The sequence below is a fragment of the Oreochromis niloticus genome, linkage group LG23, assembly GCF_001858045.2.
Source record: "Oreochromis niloticus isolate F11D_XX linkage group LG23, O_niloticus_UMD_NMBU, whole genome shotgun sequence".
NCBI lineage: Eukaryota > Metazoa > Chordata > Actinopteri > Cichliformes > Cichlidae > Oreochromis > Oreochromis niloticus.
Window position 1 is genome coordinate 35,897,309 of NC_031986.2, and position 23,611 is coordinate 35,920,919.

The 23,611-nt window shown below is 46.6% G+C and overlaps 1 protein-coding gene and 1 long non-coding RNA gene across 2 annotated transcripts; both read left to right on the forward strand.

Moving 5' to 3' along the window:
* slc9a7 (solute carrier family 9 member 7) lies at positions 1-22,922 on the forward strand. The gene is given in 17 exon segments (XM_005478773.4): positions 1-405; positions 3,350-3,552; positions 3,626-3,703; positions 4,523-4,599; positions 4,677-4,789; positions 4,876-4,981; positions 5,496-5,637; positions 6,299-6,404; positions 7,147-7,235; positions 8,030-8,143; positions 9,523-9,634; positions 9,712-9,865; positions 16,070-16,133; positions 16,620-16,702; positions 17,508-17,613; positions 20,445-20,604; positions 20,607-22,922. Coding segments are annotated over 17 exon segments (2,040 nt in total). The 5' UTR covers positions 1-173; the 3' UTR covers positions 20,708-22,922.
* LOC112843714 (uncharacterized) lies at positions 9,872-13,992 on the forward strand. The gene is made up of 2 exons (XR_003216181.1): positions 9,872-12,742; positions 13,379-13,992. It is a non-coding gene; the product is annotated as an uncharacterized LOC112843714 (long non-coding RNA).
* Positions 22,923-23,611: the final 689 nt, after the last annotated feature.

Here is a 23,611-nt window from a genome sequence, read left to right on the forward strand (position 1 = left end):
GGTGCAGCTGCTTCCTCTGCAGACACATCATGTGAGCAGCTTCCTCCTCCTCTGCCTCAGCCCGGTTTCAGCTGCGCGGTCGTCACAGCGCAGGCGCAGTGACTCAGGCGCGTGGCTGAGAGACCTCCTCGGTGCTCGCTGCGCTCGTCAGAGGCTCAGCTGATGGCGCAGAGATGATGGCTGCATGGATCCTCCTGAGCTGTGCGTGGGGACAGGGCATGCGCGCGGAGGACTTCGCGATGGAGGAGCTGGCCACGGAGAAGGAGGCGGAGGAGAGCCACCGGCAGGACAGCTTTAACATGCTGACCTTCATCCTGCTGCTCACCCTCACCATCCTCACCATCTGGCTCTTCAAGCACCGGCGGGTCCGCTTCCTGCACGAGACCGGGCTGGCGATGATCTACGGTGAGCCTCGCCTTTACGCTTAACGGCACGCTCGCGCACGCCGACACCGCAGGCTTTGCGTGAATCGGTCAGAGGAGGACACGCGGCCGTGATTTTTAAGACGGTGCAGAGCCGCCGACGCGCGTGCGCGTTTCACATCGAGCTCCCGGTTCGGTGTCAGCGCGCTCCTGTGCGCGCACCTCTCTGACTGAGCGCAGATCAGCCGAGCAGCTGCTTCAAGAGTCCAAGTGACACCAGCCGGCAGTCACATCACACTCATCATACACACACACACACACACACACACACACACACCACTTATAACAACCCTGTTATAACCCTGCTGGCAGTAGAATATTATGTGTGTGTGTGTGTGTGTGTGTGTGTGTGTGTGTGTGTGTCTGTCTGTTTGTGGGCTGATTCGGAGCCTCAGCCCAGCCTGGCTCTTCTGCTGAGGCTGTCCTGCCTCAGCATACATGGAGAATGATGACATGAACAAAGATCATCAGATAATGTGCGAATGTCTCTGATCACCTGCAGTGATTAGTCAGGCCTGCTGGTGTACACATCTGCACGTTCCCAGTGATGGAGGCCGTCCGTCCAGCGTGTCACTCATTAACCACACATGTCCTCCGAAGAAGGCAGACTTTGATTTGTTTGGACCTAAAGCTCCAAGGCAAACATGGCTCTGGTGATTTTCCAAGTGTGGTGTCTGTGCTGCACAGGGTCAAAAACAGGAAACAGGCACCACACTCACAGCTGACGTTTGCTTCTTTAACACCGTTTCATGTTTCATTACTACTTATACATGCAGACCTCATGTACTAATATCTGTCAGCCATACTCTGCAGTTAATTAAGTGACGTTTAACTTCCAGTTAGGAGAACAAGTTCACACAGGAACCTCAGACCATTTAAAGCGTGCTGGAGGAAGCAGGTGACCCCGATTTAAAGTTATTGTGGGCTTAACTGACGCTGTGTTTAGTGTAACCTCACAGAAGCCGTGTTATTGGTCAGAAGATGTAATTAACACGGTCCAGATGTGCAGTTCAGGGACTCTGGTTAGCTGAGGTGAAGCTGAGCAGACAGCTACAGTTAACTGTGTTGCCATCCACCTGTCAGAGAGACTTTTACACAAAAACACACCCTGTGTAGCCTTGATTATCTAATGTTATCCATTATTTTTCTACTGATTCTAAGGTCTGGTTCAGGACATCTTGTTCAGACTTTCTGACCTAGAGACTTATTCTAACCATTATCAGTGTGTGTAAGCATGCTGCAAAATATCTCTCTGCACTCAACATGTACCTGCAATATTTCAAATCCAGACAATAACACGGAATGAAGCTCTCAACCTTTAAAATACGGAGCGCCAACTCGTTTATGAGCACATTTGCATCGTGTATAAAAAAAATGATTAAAACAACTTTAATCGTTTTCAACACAGGTCAAAGAGGCCACGCCCCTAAAAGACAAACTTGGGTTACCTACCTAGTTTATCAAAGTGAAGGTCAAGATAACCTTTATTATCTCCAAGGGGTGTTTGCTTTGTAGCCACCTGCATAAATAACACACATAACATATACACCCAAAACACAAACCACATAATACAATGTAAAAAATTAACAGCGGTAGGAACAAGTGAACCACGAGGCAAAGAACCTCCACCCTGAAGCCAATGAGACAGTCGGTGTTCCAGTCTGCTGGTACTAATCCCCCACGGTTAGACAGAAGCTTGAAGAAGCCCTGAGTGCTTTAACATGAGCATCTATGGGAAATGACGTTCCTCCACCTCCTCCACCCTCCGGCACTCCAACATAAGTACATAAACCTGAAAAACAGAGCTGATCCCAGATCAATTTACACTGCAGTGTATAAATAAAACTGAAGGGTTGTTGTGGACTCCACCGGTTAAACCTGTGATAGCGTAAGAAATGCTGCTGCAGCTTCATGCTGTTGACGATGAGACGCAGCCACGAGGATGTTTGTCCTGATTTAACTTCCTGCTGAAAATCGGCGAACAGAGAAAGTGAAACAGCAAGTGGTTTAATTCTATGTGTGTGTGTCTGTGTGTGTGACTGTGTCTGTGTGCGTGTGTGACTTTGTGTGTGTGTGTTTGTGTGCGCGTGTGTCTGTGTCCATGCGTCTGTGTGTTTTTGTGTGTGTGTCTGCGTGTGTGTGTCTGTGTCTGTGTCGCGTCCGGTGTGGCGTGGAGTTTGTAGAAAGGACCCAAAGGCGGCAGCTCTGGTGCAGGTGAGTATTTATTTACAGGAGTGGGTACAAACAGCAATGGTGGGTGAACATGAAACGGGAAAACCTAAACTGGGCAGAGCTAAGAAAACAAACCTGAACGAAGATGCAGGGAGGATGGAAGGAGAGACGCAGGGAGACCGTGGTAAACAACACAGAATGACGGAGGGGACTAACGCAGACGAACCAGCAACAAGGACGAGGTAACACACACTATAAATACACACGCCAGGAATCAGGGGAAGGGAAACAGGAGGGGAACACACCTGGAAGACATCACCGCTGACGAGGCAGGGGAAACGTAACAGAATACACTGACATAAGACACAGACCTTCACAATAAAACAGGAACTACATACATGTAATGACACAGACTAGGAAACGCAGACTTAACACAGGAGTAAATGGGCAGAACAGAATAACACTAAACAGAAGGAACAACAGAACCAAAATCACACTAATAGAAAACACAAAAACGCTGGGTCAAAGGACCCAGGATCATGACAGTCTGTGTGTCTGCGTGTGTGTGACTGTTTGTGTGTGTGTGTTTGTGTGTGTGTGTGTTCTTTAAAGTGGCCCCTTTGCTTCCTGGACATGAATCAGTATCTATGAAAACAGACTGATGGAAAATCAGGTCCAGCAGTCTGTGCCTGAGACCAGAAACAGAGACACGAGGTCCCCACTAACCTTTTGGTATTTCTGTTTGTTTCTCTCAGGTTTACTGGTTGGCGTGATTCTGCGTTATGGCATCCCAGCCAACAGCTATCACAACAAGACGCCAGCGAGCTGCTCGCTGAGGGAGGGACCCACCAGCACACTGCTGCTGAACGTCAGCGGGAAGTTCTTTGAGTACACGTTAAAAGGAGAGATCAACTCCCGCGAGATACACAACGTGGAGCAGAACGACATGCTGCGAAAGGTGAGGAAGGCAAGGAAGTACGCTGGCATCTCTCACATCCGCCCGCCAACTTCAAACTTTATGTCTTTTCCAGGTGACCTTTGACCCCGAGGTCTTCTTCAACATTCTGCTACCTCCCATCATTTTCCATGCGGGCTACAGTCTGAAGAAGGTAAGAGTCACCTGCTGTGTGTGGACGGGTGGGGCTGTGCGTGTGAGCAGAGGAACGGCGATGCTCTGACTGCTTCACCTGTCTCCATGTTTACATTTAAAGCATAGCAGGTGATGCTTTTACAGCAAGCTGTGATTAAACTTGTGATCTGTCTTTGAGGTCACATCTCACCTGATAACATAACGCACTCATAAATGATATCAAGGTTACGCCAGAATAAATAGGCGGAGCCACACGGACATCCACCAGCAGCTCAGGCGCTCCAGTCTGACCAATAACACTCCGGGGTGGGTCGCTAGGAGGCAAGTCTGATGAGAAATATCAGCCAATGAAATTGGAGTAAACCTGGCCATCTTTCCTGATCATCTAACCGACTTTTCCAAAAATCTTTAACGAACCCAGAAAAACCTGCAAGTAAACACACCTGCCTTCACCTGTACTGTGGTGCTGCTTTTGTGTGCTGTGCAGCTGAAGAGTGCGTGAGCAGCATTTTGTGCTTTTCTTGTGAAATTGTTTTTCATCCTGGATCTGCTGATTCAGCAGGAAACAGGAAACAGGAAGCAAGAAGAGCATTTTTGTCTGGCGTTGCTGTTTGGTTGATGTGTGAGTCAGGAGCGTTGGATGCAAACAGAATTGAGCGCTGACCTGTACTCACGTCCTTTAGAAACCTGACTCAGCACTTTGCCTTTGGCCTGCATAGAGGGCTGAGCGCGCTCCGTGCGGCAGCGAGCTGCAGAGGCCTTTGATTGGCTGCCTGGCTGGGTCAGTGTGAGGAAGAACCACATTTCTTCTTCTCTTTCTTCTTTTTGCTTCTTCCAGAGACACTTCTTCAGGAACCTGGGGTCCATCATCACCTACGCCTTCCTCGGCACCGCCGTCTCCTGTTTCGTTATCGGGTGAGTCAGAGCCAGGTGTGACATCACCTTCGGTTTGCTGCTGCGTGACTGACGTGTCATACCTGTTCCCTCCGCAGGAACCTGATGTACGGCGTGGTCAAGCTGATGCAGGCGGTGGGTCAGCTGACGGGGAAGTTTTACTACACTGACTGCCTTTTCTTTGGCGCCATCATCTCTGCCACGGACCCAGGCATGAACACGACCACAGGAAGGAGGACCGTGTGCACGAGTGTGAACGCAAGCAAGGTTTTCAGTGTTTTCTTTGTTTCTCTGCAGTGACGGTGCTGGCCATCTTTAATGAGCTGCACGCCGACGGGGATCTGTATGCACTGCTTTTCGGCGAGAGCGTCATGAACGACGCCGTGGCCATCGTGCTGTCCTCGTGAGTCCGCTCCTCGCTTTACCCACATTTACAGCAGGGGACCTTTGACCCCTGCGGTGAGCTGTGCTTTTAAAGACAACTGATGATGCGCGTCTGATTAACTGAGTAGATGACACAACAGACCAGCTGCTGACAGTCATGACTTCATAACATCTGCATCCTCAGCTGTGATCATAAACAGCTGAGGGAGGCGGGGCTCTGGCAGCAGGTGGGCATGCGTTATCCTCACTGCTCAGGAAGTAAACGTCTGTGCAGCTCTCAGCTGCTTATTTGCTTGTTAACACAGAAATAGGAAATGGGACACTGCCAGCATGCTGATCAGTAAACGTGACCACTTCCTGTCCCGCAGTCTGACTATTTTTTATTTAAAGAAACCTCTGACTGCACTCAGCGCTGCACTCAGATGTTTCCAGCTGTGGTTTCTAGTGACCACCTGTGGGGGCTGCAGGCAGTGCTCTGGCTCCCCCTGCTGGAAGAGCCCAAGTCACCTTTGACTCGTGTTTTTGTGTTTCAGGTCCATCGTGGCGTACCAGCCGGCCGGCGCCAACACGCACCAGTTTGATGCTTCGGCTTTTTTCAAGTCTGTCGGGGTTTTCCTCGGCATTTTCAGCGGCTCCTTCGTGATGGGCGCGGCCACGGGAGTGGTCACTGCTCTCATATCCTTTCAGAGAAGTCAGCGCCCACCACACGACCCCCCACTCCCACCCCCACCCAACTAAGTACAGCAGATATTCACATAAACCCGAAAAACACACGTGAACTCCTTTAAAAGCTGAACCCAGATGAGCGTCCAGTCTTAGCACTGATCCTGGTTCCTGTATCCAGCTGTGATCTATCAGCAGTTTAATATCTGTGTAAACTTTCGGGCTCACGTCAGCAGTTGGAACAGGTGTGAGCTCAGGTGAGAGCAATTGAACAGTCCCTTTTCCAGCTGTGATTTTTCTGGGTCAGATTATTTTCTAATAGTCAGATTTTAGCTCTCTGAGTGGAGGTCGTGGTTGTGAGGTGAACAAACATCTGTATAATAATCTGTGTTGTAATTGTATTGTAATAATCGTAATGTATAATAACACTGATCACACAAATTTAGGTCCTGAGAGAGAGGTCCTGAAGCAGGTTGTGAGGATGAGTGGGTGGGTTTTAAAGGTGGATGTCTGCTGAGAACCTTTGATGTAGTAATAAAGACGTGCGTGTCTTCAGTAAATATTGTAAGCTTACTATACAGGACAGATCATCTGACTGCAGGGGTGGGGCTACGTTCACATTTGCCAACTGGTGTCTCAGTCCCGTGTTTACACTCTTTGACCGGAACCTTACGTCACCAAGTTCACCAAGCTGCACTGCTTCCCGCTGCTGGAGACGGCCCTCTTCTTCCTTATGTCCTGGAGCACCTTCCTCCTCGCCGAGGCCTGCGGCTTCACAGGTGAGCTGACGTGTCACAAACATCAGACTGCCATTAATTTGACCATCACTGGGCGACCCGCTTCACATGCAGCACTTCGTCCTGTTCATAGATTTACGCTGTTCCGTTCCGCCCCACGTTTATCATCAGAATACATCAAAAAAAGGTTATTCATAGAGCGCTTATACAGGAAACAGTCAGCTGTAAGGACGTGCTACAGGCACACTGTCAAATCAGATCCAAAAAGCATCATCCACTGCTAACAAGCTAGGAAAAGTCACCTGAAAATGTAGAAGAACATTTTACAAGAATCAAAACTGCTCCATTTATTTCCATCCAAGAAAAAAAGAAATCTGCATCAGCACAACAACACACACACAGCCAGCTGAAATACACAATGCCAAATTTCAGCCATTCATCCTCTTCCTCTTATCCCAGAGGGGTACACCTGGCCTAGCCTGAGACAGACAAACACTCACACCTGTGGGCAATTTAGAATCACCAGTTAAAACCCCACTGACGGCATGTGTTGGACTGTGGCAGGAAGCCGGCGTAACCGGAGCGAACATGCAAACAGAAAGGCCCCGCCCACATAGTAGTGGGTGTGGAGTCCAACCTAGGACGTTCTTGCTGTGTGGCAACAGTGCTGACCACTGCACCACTGTCCTCCCACCTCAGCCATCAGATTATTTTGAATATCTGAATCCATTCTGACTCCTGACCACATCTGTGTGTATATGTGTGTGTGTGTGTTGTTCTGCAGGCGTCGTGGCCGTGCTGTTTTGTGGCATCACGCAGGCTCACTACACCTACAACAACCTCTCTGAAGAGTCCACAAAGCGCACCAAGCAGGTATGTGAACATGTGATTCCCCCCCCCCCAGCCATCTGGCGCCTGGGCCAGATGGTGCCTGCCCGATGAGCCGGCTGTGACCTTAATTTCCCCCCCTGACTGCTCAGTTCCATGCGGGGGGGTCAGTCTGAGGGACAGGATGAGATTAGCAGGAACACAGTTTGGATCAGGACATGGCGCTGCCATTGAAAAAGGGGCGGTGTCACGGAGCAGCAGGAAGGTTACTGCCTATTCAGACAGAGTCATTTTAGGGAACAAACGGCGCACACGCCCCTGGATCCCTCCCGGGAGGCCCGGTTCAATATAGATTTCTGTTTTTAACCTTTAAACTTGAACACAGGTTTTATTCTGTGTTTGTCTACGTTAGCTGACTCAAGCTGGAATCACGTCCTTTATATTTTTATTTTCTCTCACTTAGTTTGGATAGAGGACAGTATAGTTCAGTTTTTATTGTTATTTTAGATAAATAAAGTTTTATCACACCAGTAATAACCCTGAAGTGGACGACGAGATAAAATTCATACACAGAAGTGATAAACTGTTAAATCGTCTCACTAACACTACAAATGTAATGTTAGAAGTTTCTTCAGATAAGCAGCTGAACTGAGATTAACTAAACATTTCTCAGTTGGTCTCCAGTTACTGCAAAGAGTGGATCATTATAGCAATTCATCATTAAATGTAACATTAGCTGTTATGCTAACCTAAAAGCATGATGAGGCTCATCCTGTTTACTGTGTAACCATTCACATATTTTATGATTCTAAATGATGATGAATATTTTTAAACTGCAGCTTTTTGAGGTTCTTCATTTCCTGGCTGAGAACTTCATCTTCTCCTACATGGGCTTGGCTCTATTCACCTTCCAGAATCACATTTTCAGCCCCATCTTCATCATTGGAGCCTTTGTATCCTTTCTGAGCTTCTCTCATTGTCAGAGTAGCACCTGCAGCACTGAGAAAACTACCTGCTGCGTCCTCATTTCCCCTTTTTTCACATATTGGTCACGCTTGTGTGTTTCAGATCATCCAACTAATGTTAATATTAGACAAAGACAGTTTGGTCAGTTTTTAAAAGATGATTTCAATTTTCAAGGGAAAAAAGGTTATGTAAACCTACCTGCCCTGTGTGGAAAACTAACTGCCCCTAAACCTGATAACTGGTTGTTGCACCATCTTATCTTTTGTGGATCTTTCACGTGACTGTAGAGGAACATTAGCCCACTCTTCTTTGCAGAAATGCTTTAATTCAAGCACATTGGAGGGTTTTTTCAGCATGAACGCCTGTTTAAGGTCACGCTGAAGCAGCTCAGTCTGATTTAAGTCCAGACTTTGACTCGGACACTCCAAAACATCATTCATTTGTTGTTTGAGCCAATCAGAGATGGGCTTGCTGCTGTGTTTGGATCATGGTCCTGCTGCCTGAGTGGCCTTGAGCTTCAGGACATAAAGTGATGGCTGGACATCCTCCTTCAGGGTTTTCTGGTATGGAGCAGAATTCATGGTTCCCTCAGTTACAGCGAGTCGTCCTGAAGTAGCAGAGCAGCCCAGATCATCACACTACCACCCTCGTATCTGCCTGCTGCTGGGATGTTCTCTTTATGAAACGCTGTTAGTCTGATGCAGATGTAACAGGACTCAAACCTTCCAGAAAGTTCAGCTTCTGTCTCATCAGTCAGAAGATTTTCCCACAGGTCTCTGGGATCATCCAGATGTTTGTTTGCAGATGTGAGACGAGCCTTTGTGATCTTCTTGGTCAGCAGTGGTGTTCTCCTTGGACTCTCACATGGAGGCCGTTTTTGCACCGTCTCTTTCTTATGGTTGAGTCATGACCTCTGACCTTGTTGTTCTGGTTCTTCTGTGACCTCCTGGGTGAATTTTGGTAGGCCTGTCACTCCTGTGAAGGTTCAGCACTGTTCCCAGTTTCTCCATAGTCACTGACCTCCAGTGATAGAGGTCAGTGACTTTGTTTCTCGGCTGTTTCTTTACATCTTTTAGCCTGCTTCACTTTGTCAGACAGCTTCTATTTTGTGATTCAGCAGCTTTGATAGTGATCAGGCCTGGGTGTGGCAGTGACACTGAACAGATCTCATATCTTTGTCTAGTATTAAAGTTTATTTGATTATCTGAAACATGTACGTGAAAAACTAAGAAACCGGGAAGGGCAGTAGATGGAGCTCAGTACACTCTAGGCTAATTTTTCCCTTTTGATATTTCTGTGTGTGACCTCACATATACCACAAACATCCTTTCTTTCCAGCATTAAAACTTCTTAACCAGCCTGTCAGATTGCCATTTTCATTGGAAGAGCTCTGAACATCTACCCGCTCTCCTTTCTTCTCAACCTCGGTCGAAGGCACAAGATCAAAGGAAACTTCCAGCACATGATGATGTTTGCAGGTATGAGGAGTGCTTCCTGTCTTTGTAGTTCTAGCTCATCGTATCGGGCTGGGTGGTTTCAGGATCTCTCTCTGCAGGTTTGCGTGGGGCGATGGCGTTCGCCTTGGCCATACGCGACACAGCTACGTACGCCCGTCAGATGATGTTCACCACTACACTGCTCATCGTCTTCTTCACCGTGTGGGTGTTTGGAGGTGGAACCACACCCATGCTGTCCTGGCTGCATATCAGGTTAGAAAATCAAAGTGCTGCACTGCCTTCATGTTGTGTTTGGACCCAATTAAGTCCTCGCCTGTGAATAATAACAGAAAATGTTAAATATTCGAAGAAAAGAAAAGACATGACCTGACCTGCTGAGGTCACCTGAAGCAAGGTGTGAGTGGTGGTTGAAACACCTGGGAAGAATCACAGAGTGGACTGTGACAGTTGGTGTCATAGGCTACCACTTTTGGTCAATGATGGCCGTTTACAGTGGACATAGATGGGCTCTTTACTCCTCTTTCAGACCATCTGTGTCCTCTGTCCAAAAACATTGATGTCTTCGGCGAGTGGCCTTTGACCTTTGGTGCAGATGTGCACCTGAATGTTGTGTTGTGCCATGTGTTTGTGGAGTGGCTGTTTGGTTCGTCCTGATGATTACTGTGGCCCAGCCCATTGTAACACGCTGTAACTGTGTGTGTGTGTGTGAGAGAGGATGAAGTGTCTCTCTTTTATATATGCCTAAGTTTTGTTGTTTAGCAGTGTGTTTCATTTTGTATTTTTATTTATTTTATTTCTAAGATAAAACTGCAAAATTTCAGAGACGAAAACATAAATTTAGGACTGTGTGTGAATTTTATAGGTAGAATATCTGCACATTTAATCACGTTTTCCCAGTTTAAGGAACCATGATGTTTCCAAGGCATGTAAGAGTCTTTGTATGCAGTGGTGAACATCATGGCACTGATGTACATGACTGAGACCTCCGTCATTAAATTGTTGCAAATTTGACTCTATTCGCATTTTTTAATTTGTGTTTTTAATGCAAGTTGTAATTAGTTGTTAGTTAGATAAGTTATCTATTATTATAATACCTAAATTGTATGATTATACCGCCTCTCCATCCTATGACTACATCCTTAATGTGGTTTGTAAACATGTGAATGTGGGCGTAAAAGAAGAAATTATTAATCTGGACGTTTTCAGTGGGAGAAACTAGCCCACTGAAAACATCCAGATGAACAGAATCAACCTGGCATTTCCTTACCTGGATGATTGAGCATGAATCAAGACAAATTATTAATCAAAGTATTAAATATTCATGTTGAAGTACTGACTGTGTGTCAGAGGTCTTAGGAGGGCTGCACAGTAGACACCACAGCGTCCAGGAGATGGAGCCAGAGCTACTCTGCTGCTTTCCCTCCACCTCCCAGAGGGGGCGCTGCTGCTCCTCTGAAGGAGCTCAGCTTCAGGATGTTAACCTGAGGTCACCCAGGTCTGACTCCCGAGTACTGGGACTCTACCAGCACTCATGTGCTGCGTGAGTGTGTGTGTGTGTGTTTTTACAGTTTTTCTTGAATGCTGCATGACAGCAAACACATAGGACTGAACAGAGGCACTTGTGGTCAAAGTGACACATTTTATTTGCAAAAGGCTCTAACTGTGCCAAAACATTTAAAATGTGAAACAAAAGAAAATTTTTCTTTCAAACAACAACTTGTGGACAAGTGTATGAGCTCATCCAATCAATCATTACACAATGGACAACAAAATACAAAACACAGCACTCAATGCGAGTCAATGTAGCCCGTTACACCGCCTTCATGGAGGTGCCGTGTGTTATCTTATCTACACAGGCTGTGTCAAATTTGCCTTCGTGCAGTGAGTTGGATCCAGAATCAGAAATGCTTTGATGCAAATTTTATGGAATTGTCACGGTTAGCACTGGCAGACCGTGGGGATGTGGGGAATGAGGACCCAAATGCAGGACTCTGGTGATGATGACAGTGCGTTTTATTTACAGTGCAGACAATAAAGATAACCAATAAATCCCTGTGTGTTCCCGACTCCCGTTCCGTGTTTCCTCTTCGTGCCTGTAATACGTGTCTCCACTACCTGTGTACCATCCAACCGCTGCTTCCTTGTTCCCACAAATCCTCCTGAGGAAACACACACAAAGGCAGCCTTTAGAATACTCCACAACCTGCAGACTGATTGCTAAGTGTCAAACAGGTGCTTGACTGCTTCACTATATGCTTCACTGAGCTCATACTGATCTGGGTAGTTTTTAGTAGCTAGGAAGAGGTGATTTCTGTTTGGTTACCATAGCTACAACAGTGGGTTTTGACTGCTTGAATGACATCTGTTTTAACTGTTTTGAAAAAGGGTGGGGAAAATGTGTCAATCCAACGAGAAAGGGTTAACACATTTGCAAGTTGTCTTCTGCTCTGCTAATATAGTGACGATGAAAACTGAGTGGATCCCAGTTTCTTTAGGCAGGTCAAAGCAATCAAGAAAAAATGTAACATGTGTGCTGTGTGTGTGTGTTTGTGTGTACCAAAGTTTAGGTTGCTTTATGCGGCCCAAAAGTTGGAATGCCACTATATTTGTGGGGACCAACAGCCCTTATGGGGACATTTTGAAGGCATTTTTTAGATTAAAAATGTGGTTTTAGTGACAGGCTTACAGTTAGATTATAGTTAGGTTTAGGCTCGGGGTTAGGGTTAAGTATTTATTGTGATGGGTGGGGTTAGGGTAAGCAGCTAGGGAAAGCATTATATCAGGTAGATGTGCCCACAAAGATATGAAAACACGACTGTGTGTGTGTGTGTGTGTTTGTGTATTTAATATGTGTGCTGTGTCTTAGTGCGGAGCTGGAAGTATTATGTTGGAAGTTTAGAGCACTGCCAGATTCTACCCCTTTCACCCTGTGAACTTGTTGCCATGGTAACGGTAACCGGCTGTGCTGCTCTGTGCTCTCAGCATCCTTCGCTGCAGTGATGTGTGTGTGTGTAAATTTATGCTTTGCTTCTTGGTGGTGGGGTTAAAAACAGGCCTTAGACGGTGTTCCTCCCTCTGTGCTCGACGTCACCGATGACTGTGGCGGTGCAGATCATTAACAGCGACACGGTGAGACCTGATGGAGTGTTGGTCCTGATGTTCTGGAAGCAGGGAGCCTATCACAGAGTGGCATCACTAATCTGTGACCTCAGTGGGACAGTTCCAGGTGCTGGTTTCAGGTTTTAAGAGAATGAGCATTTAAAGTCATGAAGCTGCTGCTCTGTGTTTGATGCTGAAAGTAGAGGTAAAGCTGGCAGAGGGGCGGAGTTTACAGTAAGAAATTAGACGTTATCGGACAAACACAAGCAGAGGATCAGAGAGAAAAACAGAAGCACAAACAGCGGATGTGAGGCCTTTACATCACAGACTTTTAGCTTTAGGAGGAAAGCTTGTGTTTTCAGGTTTATGAAGTCAGTCTCTGAGTAAAACATAGGACAGGAGCTGTTCTGGTCTGATGTAGGATTCAGCAGTCCTGGCTCCTGATGTTGCTTTCATGATGCTTTTAAAACCAGATGTTCTCGGCTGGTCAAAGCTCTGGAGAGCAGGTGGGCTGGTCCAGCGGCCGGACTCTACTCCTCTGAAGCCGTGCTGCTGGAATGGATGCAGTCTGCAGTTTAGCATCATCCCGGTCAAACTCAACAGCCTTCCTGAAAAAAACATTTGTATGGAGCAGATGTTGCTCTAACACCTGTTTGTACCTTTCAGCACTGATGGAGCCTTTCCAGATGTGCCAGCTGTCAGCTCCATAGGCATTGATGTCTTACAGTTCCAGCTGGGTTTGTAAAAATCAGACACAGGTGGAAACAAGCAGCGAATCAGGAGGCAGGAAGTCAATCCATAGCAGACAGGGAACAAAGACAAAGGCACTAACACGCAGACGAGACAGACGCCAACATTAGAAACATGAGGAATAATATAAAAGCCCAGAAATACTTTACAACAAACTGAGCAAAACATTTCAAACTGAGACACAGAAATGTTGTAATAAAGCTCAGGCTCAACAGCTAACACCGTTGTTTCTGAGGCTGGGAGTTTCTCTGGTTGTCAGTGGTGCCAGTTTCCTGTTTAAATAAAAGTTTTAAAGTGCGACTGCATCCAAACGTGCTCTGTGAGTGAACAAGTGACACAGAGACAGTCCCGGTAATGCTCGGACTAAGACACGGTATTTAAATGTGCTCTGTGCTGGAGCTTCAGACTCCAAACCAAACCAAAATGCTGAAACATGTTCAAACTGATGCTGAAAGAAGAGGAAGTGGAGGTCAAAATAGATACCATCAAAAACACGCTGACTGACGTGGGAAAGCAGCTGCTGGAAGAAACGTCAGCGTCTCGAAGAGGAACATGAAGTTGGAGCTTTCACTTCTCTGTCGCACCAGCTGGCAGGCGAGGCTCTAATAATCCTCTGAGAGCTGCAAGCGGCTTGCTTAGTCAAAATGAAAATGAAATGGTGGCAAAGCAGAAATGTTTCCTGTGATTGCAGCTGAAGCTTCTGTATGGTATGGAGACCACACTGAAACGATAATGATGATTATTGTCAGGGATCAGATTTACACATTAATGTGTATGTAGCTGAGTGCAGCGTGCATTGTGAATGCGCTGAATCTGCCTGTGTGGGTGTGAAGACTGAGTCATGTCGGGTACAGGCTGACATCACAGATGACCGTGCTGTTGCGAGGTGAGAGCGGTTGCCCTGAGATCAGAGCAGATGTGGATCTGTAGTTTCATGATTGTTTAATGGATTTTTGTTCCAGAGTCGGGGGCGTGACTGTCTGCAGTCCCGCAGTAATGATGTGACGGGTTCAAAGGTCAGTGTCACTGTCTGTGAAACTCGGTCCTTACAGGTGTGACAGTAATGATCACAGCAATGCAGAAAGGGGGCGGAGTCTGCATATGTTGGGACAGTGAGTGGCGTTGTCTAAGTGTGGTTACGTCAGAGGCGATTCTTTCCCGCACTCTTCACTTCTGTTTTTCATCAATTACGGGGAAGAGAAATAGAAATATCCCCCAGAGACCGGCCTGCTTTCACTTCTGATCACAGGCGCTATGAATAACAGCTAAACAGAAAAAGAAGTATTAATTCATTTTAATATTTAATAATAAAAAGTTAAATATCAGAGGTAGCTGATAACAGCTTATCTACCAGAGGTCCTATGTGATTTCACAGTGTTTTATGGAATATTACACACAGTACAGTCTGGGTGCAGCAGGAAAGCAGCCTGTCACTGAAGGACCTACCCAGTGATGCCCCAGAACTAAAACCCAGAGGAATCTGTGGACCATCAGCGATGTGATAAAAAGCAGCATTAGCTATAAAGCACCTGTTACACTGCAAAACAGGTCAAAACCCGAGGCCAAGAACACATTACCGTCATCTGATTGGCCGGTCAGCCATTTTATTTATTTATTTTCTTCAGGGGAAGTTAATTGGTTCCGAGTGAGAGTGTAGTACTGTGTTCCACTACATTAAAAGGGTGCTGTTTCACTCAGTGATATGAGCGTTAGTGTTGGTTCAGCTTGTTTTTCCACCCCACACAAACATTTTTAACCCTCAGAGCTAATTTATCGTCATATGAAAGATGGGGGAGATGTTTCAAAAAGGGAATATCGTTACACTAAGGAACACAAATAACATCCTAAAATGTTTGTGTGGCGAGTGGAGCCACTGCTCAGGTGATTTCAGGTGTTTGAACAGGAGAAGGACCAGGGCTGACCCAGCGCCCGCTGCAGAGAGGACATCGCTCAGCCTCCTGGGGAGAGAGGTTTTAATGTTTCATTTGAAAAGATGTCTTTGAAAAATAAGACCAGACTTAGTAACCTGGTTAAAGTGGCTGGTCAGATTTCAGGGAGGTCTCAGGTCCAGCTTGTGGACTTCTATAACAGGCAGGTGCTGAGGAAGGCAGCCTCTGTCATGTTGTGTTCAGATGACTCTCTCTTTACTGATTTTCAACTGCTTCCATCAGGTTGTTGGTATAAAGAGCCAGCGGTAAAGACAAAGAGACATAGATTGTCTTTTGTACCTAGTACTATTATCATGGTTAATAACACTAAACCATAAGGGTTGTTGCCATTGCACACTGCACTTTTTTTGGATGATAAAATTTAGGTTGTTTTCTCTGGGCTTATTTTTGTGGGTGTGTGTTGTGATTCTTTGTTTTTATATCTCTGTATGGACATACTGCAAATCAATTTCCCATTGGGGACAATAAAATTACCATTGAACCATTGAACCATGCCCCCCGAGACCTGGATAAGCAGCAAAGGATGGATGGATATATATATATATATAAACAGATAATTATGCAGCGCCCAGTTTGAGACATTTAGTCATTTATTAACCGCACAGATAAACAGCATTGTGATGATTGTTAACTATTTCTTTGTCCTTTTGTGTTTCAGAGTCGATGTTGATCCGGACCAAGACCTGCAGCCGTCTGCAGACAGCTTCCAGGTCCTGCAGGGGGTAAGCACCACTCACACATGCTTCTGTGCAGTTATTAGAGTTATTGGTTATCAGTGAGAGTCATTTCCTTCCAAACCAATGAGCTTATTCACAGCTCACAATGAACTATGAATGATTATTTTCATATATAAGTGACTATGATGTAAAACCTCAGACCTCTGGAACCAGAAACATCATCAAATATACATAGATTTTTTTTTAAATTGATTCATTAATAAAAATTAAATAGTTTTTCTGGTTCACTGATGTGAGAAAATATTTTTACATGTGTCAGTTGTCATGGAGTCTGTCTGTCTCTGCAGAGATTACCAATAAATATGATTATTCATTGATTATTCATGATATTTAACTCACATTCTGTTTGTATTAAAAAAAAAAGCCTGCTCATTCAGCCTGGCTGGGTGAATTAGAAGGTGAAGCATTTTATCTTGATAGGCTGTTCTTCCCGTGAGTATAAAGCTGTGTTATCTGTGTGTGTTTGTCCAGGACGGGCCTCAGGCTGAAGGACAAAGTAAAACCAAGCAGGAGAGCGCGTGGCTCTTCAGACTGTGGTACACGTTCGATCACAAGTATCCTTTCAGAGCTCTGTGGTCTCATCCAGGATGGTTCTGTCCTGTGTCCAAAGAATCGCCTCGGTTAACAAGCCCATAAAATGTGGTCACCTGCTTGCTAACAGACTGCAGTAAAGGTGTTTAGCTCCTCGTGCACCTGGTCCCTCCCTGCTTCTCCCCTCTGCTGAGCGACGGTTTCCTCGGTGACTGACTGTGTTTTCCAGTTAACCCCCGCAGTGGCTTTGTCTATGAGATTAATGGGCAGCCTGCCCCTCCCTGCAGCGTCCACAGCGGCCTTTTCCCAGAGTGTGACAGTCTCATTACAAATCATAGAGGAGCTGCTGGTTCTCTTAGCTCTCTGTTATTATTCTGCCAGAACTCATCAGCTGAAAGTTTAGTTTTATGTGCAACTGGTTTAAAACTGTCAGTCACTGGAGATGACCCTAACCTTAAACTATCAGGTTTATACATTTTTTATTTTTGACTTCCTCTAAAACTTTGAGTCAGGTGTTAGAGCTTAATTCTCGCTGTTAGGGTTAAAATGAGTCTGTCATTAACTCAGGAGCCTCATTACTTCATTTTGTGAAGTGTAGGCGAGGCACCTCACAGTGTGGACTAGCATAAATACCTGAGAGAATTCATTCAGAGATTAAAAATATCATTGATGAGCTAAAGTCGCCAGAAGTATTGATAAGCAGAATGGTTTGATGGATAGGTGGACGGATGGATGCATGGGTGTATGGATGGATTGACAGGTGGGTGAAACATTACCATTTAAAGTGTTTAAGACTCAGTCAGCTGGTTGTCCTTAATAACCCTTCAGTTACCTGAAGCCCATTCTGACCCACAGTGGTCCGCCTCTCACCTCCACCCTGCCCAGCTACTGCGGGCCGCTGGCGAGCTGTCTGACCACCCCCCGGGCGTACGAGGTGAGTGTCCACATGCACACTAACACAGCAAACTCACAGTGAGCAGTGAGTCTGTATGAAGTGTAGAAGCCTAACACCTCTGAGGGTGGTGCAGAGAGCCCTCTAACATAAAAAAAACAGAAGGAAAATATGATTTCATAACCGAGAACAAGCTCAAGGTCAGTGGTGGGCATGCCAGTTCTGGCATTCTATGGCAAATGTCAGTCAGGTCCACACTGCCGTACAGTGAGCGCACTAGAAGGCACCGTGGACCTGACTGACATATGCCACCCTCATGAAGCTTGTGTTTGATTGTTTCATCAGAGACGTGGTGTGACCAGCTGGAGGTCTTTTTGTAGCTATTCCAGTGCTCGCCCTCTTCCGTGTACAGAGGAGCAGAACCCATCAGCAGATCTGCTGATAGGTTAAGGCCTTCTACGGCCCTGTCCAGCTCTCCTCCATGTTCCTGAGACTGTGCTGGGAGACGCAGCAAACCTGCTGGCAGTGGCACATATTAATGTGCCACGCTGGAGGAGTTGAACTACCTGTGCAGCCTGTGTAGGGTCCAGGTGTTACCTCATGCTACCAGCAGAGACACTGACCCTAGTCAAATGCAAGACTAGTGAAATACAGTCATAAAAGATGGGGAGGGGAAAATGAAAACCATTCCTGGTTTGGGATTGTTGCCCCTCTATTGCACCCCCCTCTGATCCTCACCTGATCAGATCAATATCCAGGAGTTTAACTGACTTGATGCTGCACTCTGATTAAAAAGTGCTCCTTTAATTTGTTAAGTGTATTAAAAGAATTCTACAAATAATTATTAATAAAGTACATGATGATGCCAGCATTATTTTCATCTGTTCACGGACTGTTCCAGCATCTCTGTCACTTCTTTTTATTTGCAGTTTGTTTGAGTGTCTGCCTTTATTTTAGTTGAGTCAGCATATTTCCCAAAGACAAACCGAAAACGATCAGCAGACATATATACCCCCCACCCCACCCCACACGGTTATATACACTACTGTGAATATTTCTGGACTACATTTATTTTTTCACAGGAGTGGGAGTAAAACTGATTCTGTGTCTTCAGCCCTGAAGACATTCATGAAGTTGAAATGCTGGAAAAATCATGTAGACTTGTTCAAAAACCCACTATTTTGTTCTTCCAGGACCTCTCAGGACCTGTAACTCTGAAAATATTTACAGCATGACATTACAGAAAAATCAGCTGATTGTGGTGTTGTGTGTGTGTGTGTGCGTTTCAGCACAGATAAACTTCTTTAGGAGATGTTTTTCCACAGGAAGTGATTCCCGAGCCGTTCTGGGACACAGTGAGTGGTTAGGAGTCATTTTCTCTCGTCCTTTGTGCTCAGTGGGGAGCCGGCTCCTCAAGAAGGCTTCCTGTGAATACTGAAGCTCTCAGAGCCTGCCAGCCAGTGCACAAAGAGCCGAGGCCTTCAGCGGCAGAGTAACTGGACGGTGGAAAAGCCTTTTGGCATTCAGCAAGCACAAAGGGCCTTTTCAGCTCCGCCTCAATGATGAGCGCTGTAATGAAAGATATTTCAGCCACACAAGCAGCCATTGAAGGCACGGTCACACTTGGATGCACTCTGGCAAATTCTTCTTTTCATTTTCTGAGAGATTCCTGCTCAAAGAGGAGTTCAGCCCTCAGAGCTGGCTCGCATTTAGAGATCTGAACTGTAATTCGACTGTTTCTCGTTTCATTTATTTATCTGAATGTGCCTCCTATCCCGAGTCTGGTCACAGAAACGCTTCCCCTCCCAGTTTGTTGCTGCTGTTTGCCAGCGAGCGGCTGGCTGCCAGGCTCATGTAATCAGGCCCATCCAGGCCTCGGTGTAGGCACAGGAGTTTAAATAAAGCTCCTTGTCTGCTTTCTCCTCCGCTTATCAATTTTATAAAACACAGAGGGGAATGAAACACATGAAATGCAATGGTTCAAAATGTAATTCAGAACAACAGATCTCTCACTGTCTGTAAAGGAGCTAAATGCAGCGAAAGCATCAATGCTAACCCTAACCCTCCTGACGAACACTTTCATTTCAAAAGTGGCTCACAAGTACGTAGTTCACATATTGCTCGTGTTCTCAGAGGAAGTTAACAGGAAGTGAAGTGGTTTAGTTTCACAACTAAAAAATAAAGCTTTGCTTGGTTCGGCAGGATTGCTGCTGCAGAGAAAGCGTTATGTAATTCTCTTGGATCCCTCTGTGAGAGTAATTCCCGCACTGATCCCGAGTTAACTCATCCCGTCCTCCCCTGGGGGCCCCTGGCCAAATATTGATCCGCCAATCAGTTCTAGCTTTGGGAACCTCGTGTTTAGTCCAGACGTGGACTTGAGCGCCGTGCAACATGTGATTTGGAGCTTTAGATGCTACAGAAAGCTGACCCAAATGTTTCAGCGATATCAGTGAGCTCATTGATGTTTCACAGAGAAATCCTGTTTTCATGGCTCCGTGTGCGTCTCAGACCTTTGAAAATTCATGTCATCGAAGTACCCGAAAACTGTCACAAAGACGAATTACCAACAAAATTCACTCGAATAAAAACATACGTGTACTTTCAGTTGTCCGGCCTGGAAAGTCTGAGAAGCAGGAGCAGATGTGTGATTTCTCTCTGATTAGAGGCAGCTCAGAGAAGCAGGGCGACAGTTGGAGGTTAATCCAGCCTAAATCTGCCCCTCCCCCGTGTAGATCCACTGTGTCCTCTGTGAGCCCTTGCACTCATGTCAGCGTGCTCGTGTGGTCATGTGTGTTCTCGCCACATGCGTCCCACATCTGTTCTCGTGCAGTCCCGTTCCTCCCCTTCATGTTCTGCTCTGGCTTTGTTTTCAGAACCATGAGCAGCTGAGAGACCCGGACTCTGACCTGATCCGCGGCGACGCAGACTTGACCTTCACCTTTGGGGACACCGCCATCACCGCCAACGGGGCGTCTGGCAGCGGAGCGGACGCTGCCGGGGGTCGGGCTGGAGCGCGAATGGGAAAAGGAGCGGCAGCACGTCAGAGGAGGCGCTGGAGCGTGAGCTGGACTCCCGCGAGCAGGAGCTGCTGAGCCGAGGAACGCGCCTTGTATTCCCAATCGAGGACCACATCTGACCCCACCCGTCCCCCCATCCGCACCCACCCCATGACCATCTCGCCCTCAGCTTTCTCCACATGCAGACGGGGGGACCTCCAGAGTGACTCTAAGCTTCCTTTGGGATCACAACACCTCAGCTGGACAAAGTTTAAAAGTCTATCTGACTCATTCTGTCATGTGACCCTGTCATGTAGACGGGCATCGCTGCACTCGCCTCTGTCTGAATACTCCTCTTCCTCCTTGCTCCACACAGCGTCTGGGTGTCTGCTCTGGACGAATACGCAGTTAAAGAACTTTGTATTTCATTATGTCGCCAAAGGAAATGCTGATTTTTCAAAACAGACGTGCAGTGTGCAGTCAGACTGCGGAGCTTCAACTTTTGTACGAGGATCAGAAGCAGCGCAGCAGATGAGAAATGCTTTCACTGATGATATGCATGCAAAGATGGATGATTCTCCCAACATCCAGCAGGCTCTCGGTGACCTCTGGATGGATCCCCAGTGAGCAGGAGGTGTTGAGAGGTTTTACTGACTGCAAAGAGCGGGCCCCTTCCATCGTAACTGCCCCTTAATGCTGCAGAGCTCCCTCCTCTGTGTTCTCCTCCCTCTCTTTCCCCACGCACGTTTGGCAAAGCTGACTCGTCCTCAGCAGTCAGTCGAAGAGAGCGGGCGGAGCTCGGTCACTCGCAGGCTTGTGCACAGAGATGATTTTAGAAGCAGATCTCACAGAGCGACCCTCTGCAGGCTCACACATGAGCCTGGCGAGCAGCACACACTTGCGTCAGCTGTGTGTGCAGGTAAACAGGCTTGTGTGCGTCTGCTGTGCAGCCTCCGTTCTCATTCGAAACACAAGGTTCACTTATTATTTTTCCCTCTGGACTCATTGTCAGGAGTGACATCACACTTCTGTTTTGGAAACATGCTGCCGTGCATGATTTCTATAAAGTTCACTCTGTGTGTTTGTGTATGTGTGTGTCTGAGCAGAGAATCAGATGTGGAATGGTGTTTGTGTGGGCAATTGTAGAAGCGTTCAGTGTCTCACAACAGACTGTGCAGGTGGAAGTAAGAGTGCAGATGCCGGTGATGCCACATAAAGGCTGTCTTCACGTTTTATCCTCACAGCAGGAAATGAGCAGAGTGTTAAAGCTGAAAGTTGAAGCCTGCTCAGCTCGTACTGGAGCAATTCAAACTTTGGAATAAAAATGTGAAGAAGGTTTCAGTGAGGGAGGAAGTGATGATGTCATCTTTTTGTGAAAACCAAAGGTGTGCACATTAAAACAAAGGAGATCAGCTGACTCTGCATGTAGGTGATACTGCAGACTTCACTCATCTCTAGTGCCGGGAACCCAAGTGCTGACTACTTTGAAAACAGGAAGCTGCACTTGTGTTTGGAGGTAGGTAGGTGATGGGAACCCTGCTCAACTTCTTCTTTGGGGGCGGTGGATTTGTGCTGTGAAGCTTCCCCCAGCTCCACTGATCTGTTTCACACCAGATTAAAGCTTTTAGCGCTCTACACAGGACACCACGCTGTGGGTTTCCTCCGGTCTGATTGAGTCATTATTGACTGCATGATGATTTTATTGCACGGCAGCACGACGACTGCAGAATTTTGCATATTTCCTGTCTAAGACAAGCATTTCACTGCAGTCTGATAAAGGGACATGTGCTGACCAGGAGCTGCACTGAGCTACAGGCTGTCACTTTTTCAGACAGCTGAACCACAGCTGTTTAAAATTCACTGCGCTCACGCCTCCCACTGTGGCTGCTGCGCTGGTGTGTGCATGCACAGTAGCAGGTGTAAAAAGCACAGCTGCCAGCTGAGTGCGAGGCTTTCAGGTGCACAGCAGGAAACAAGCGTGCTTCTGTAAGCCAAGCTCTGCAGCGACAGTCACTGATGCTGGTGTGAGACTGTGTGAGGTGAGCTCATGGGGGAGCCATGTTCCCTCTGTCATGTGAAAGGTAAAACGTGCTGCTCTGCGCGAGTCCTGAAGGCAGTTGGCGTGTTCGGCGCCCTCTCTGCGAGGACGTGGGAGCACTTTGTGATGTCAGCAGAAGCGTCGGCAAGCAGGACCGTCTCTGACCTTCCCGTGCGAGCAGGAGTATCTGAGAAATGTGACGTGTAGCCCGACTGCCAATATGTGCAACTGTTGTATTTAGTAGCCGCTCTGCAGCCCGGCTGCATCCACTGTGGTCTGCATGTCAACATGTTAATAAAATCTTAAGTTCTTACCCAGCTCTGCCTCATTTTGTGGTGTGTTTACAAAGCCACTCGCACTCTATGTTTGTGGCTGTGTGTCTGTGTGTTAGCAGATTGGGAGGCGGAAGAATGGTGTATTTTTGAACACGCAGATATTTTCAGACATTCAAAATCAAAATTCGGTGTCAGGGAAATGAAAAAGAGTACACACTGTCTGATCTGTGATGTGATTAAAACACTGATGACATGTTTTCACGATGGTCTCAAAAGAAAAAAAAAAGATTCACTTCCTGTGAGATCCAAGTGTAAAGTCTGATGACCTGTCCAGTTTATGAGTTAAATATTTCATGAGATCATATTGAGTCCTGTTGTATTATTAACCCGAGTGCATCAGAGTGATGCAGCTTATTCTGAGTCGCAGTAATCATTTAAGGGGGATGTGGTCTGCTTACTTGTCATCTCAGCTCTGGACCCACAACAGGATGTTCATTTTGGAACACCCACACAGGCCACCTGCACTTTTTTTGTAATCGCGGCTGTAAAAAGACTAAATCATTTGCATCTTTCAGGATTGATTTGGATCTTCTCAGTAATGTGAAGCTCACGTGCTAACAGAGCTAATCCCTTTTTTCCAGCTTCAGTACCTTATGCTACCGTGATACACCGAATATTCCTGTCCTTATATGCTCATTTCATGCTTCTGTTAGTGATGGGGACTCAATCAG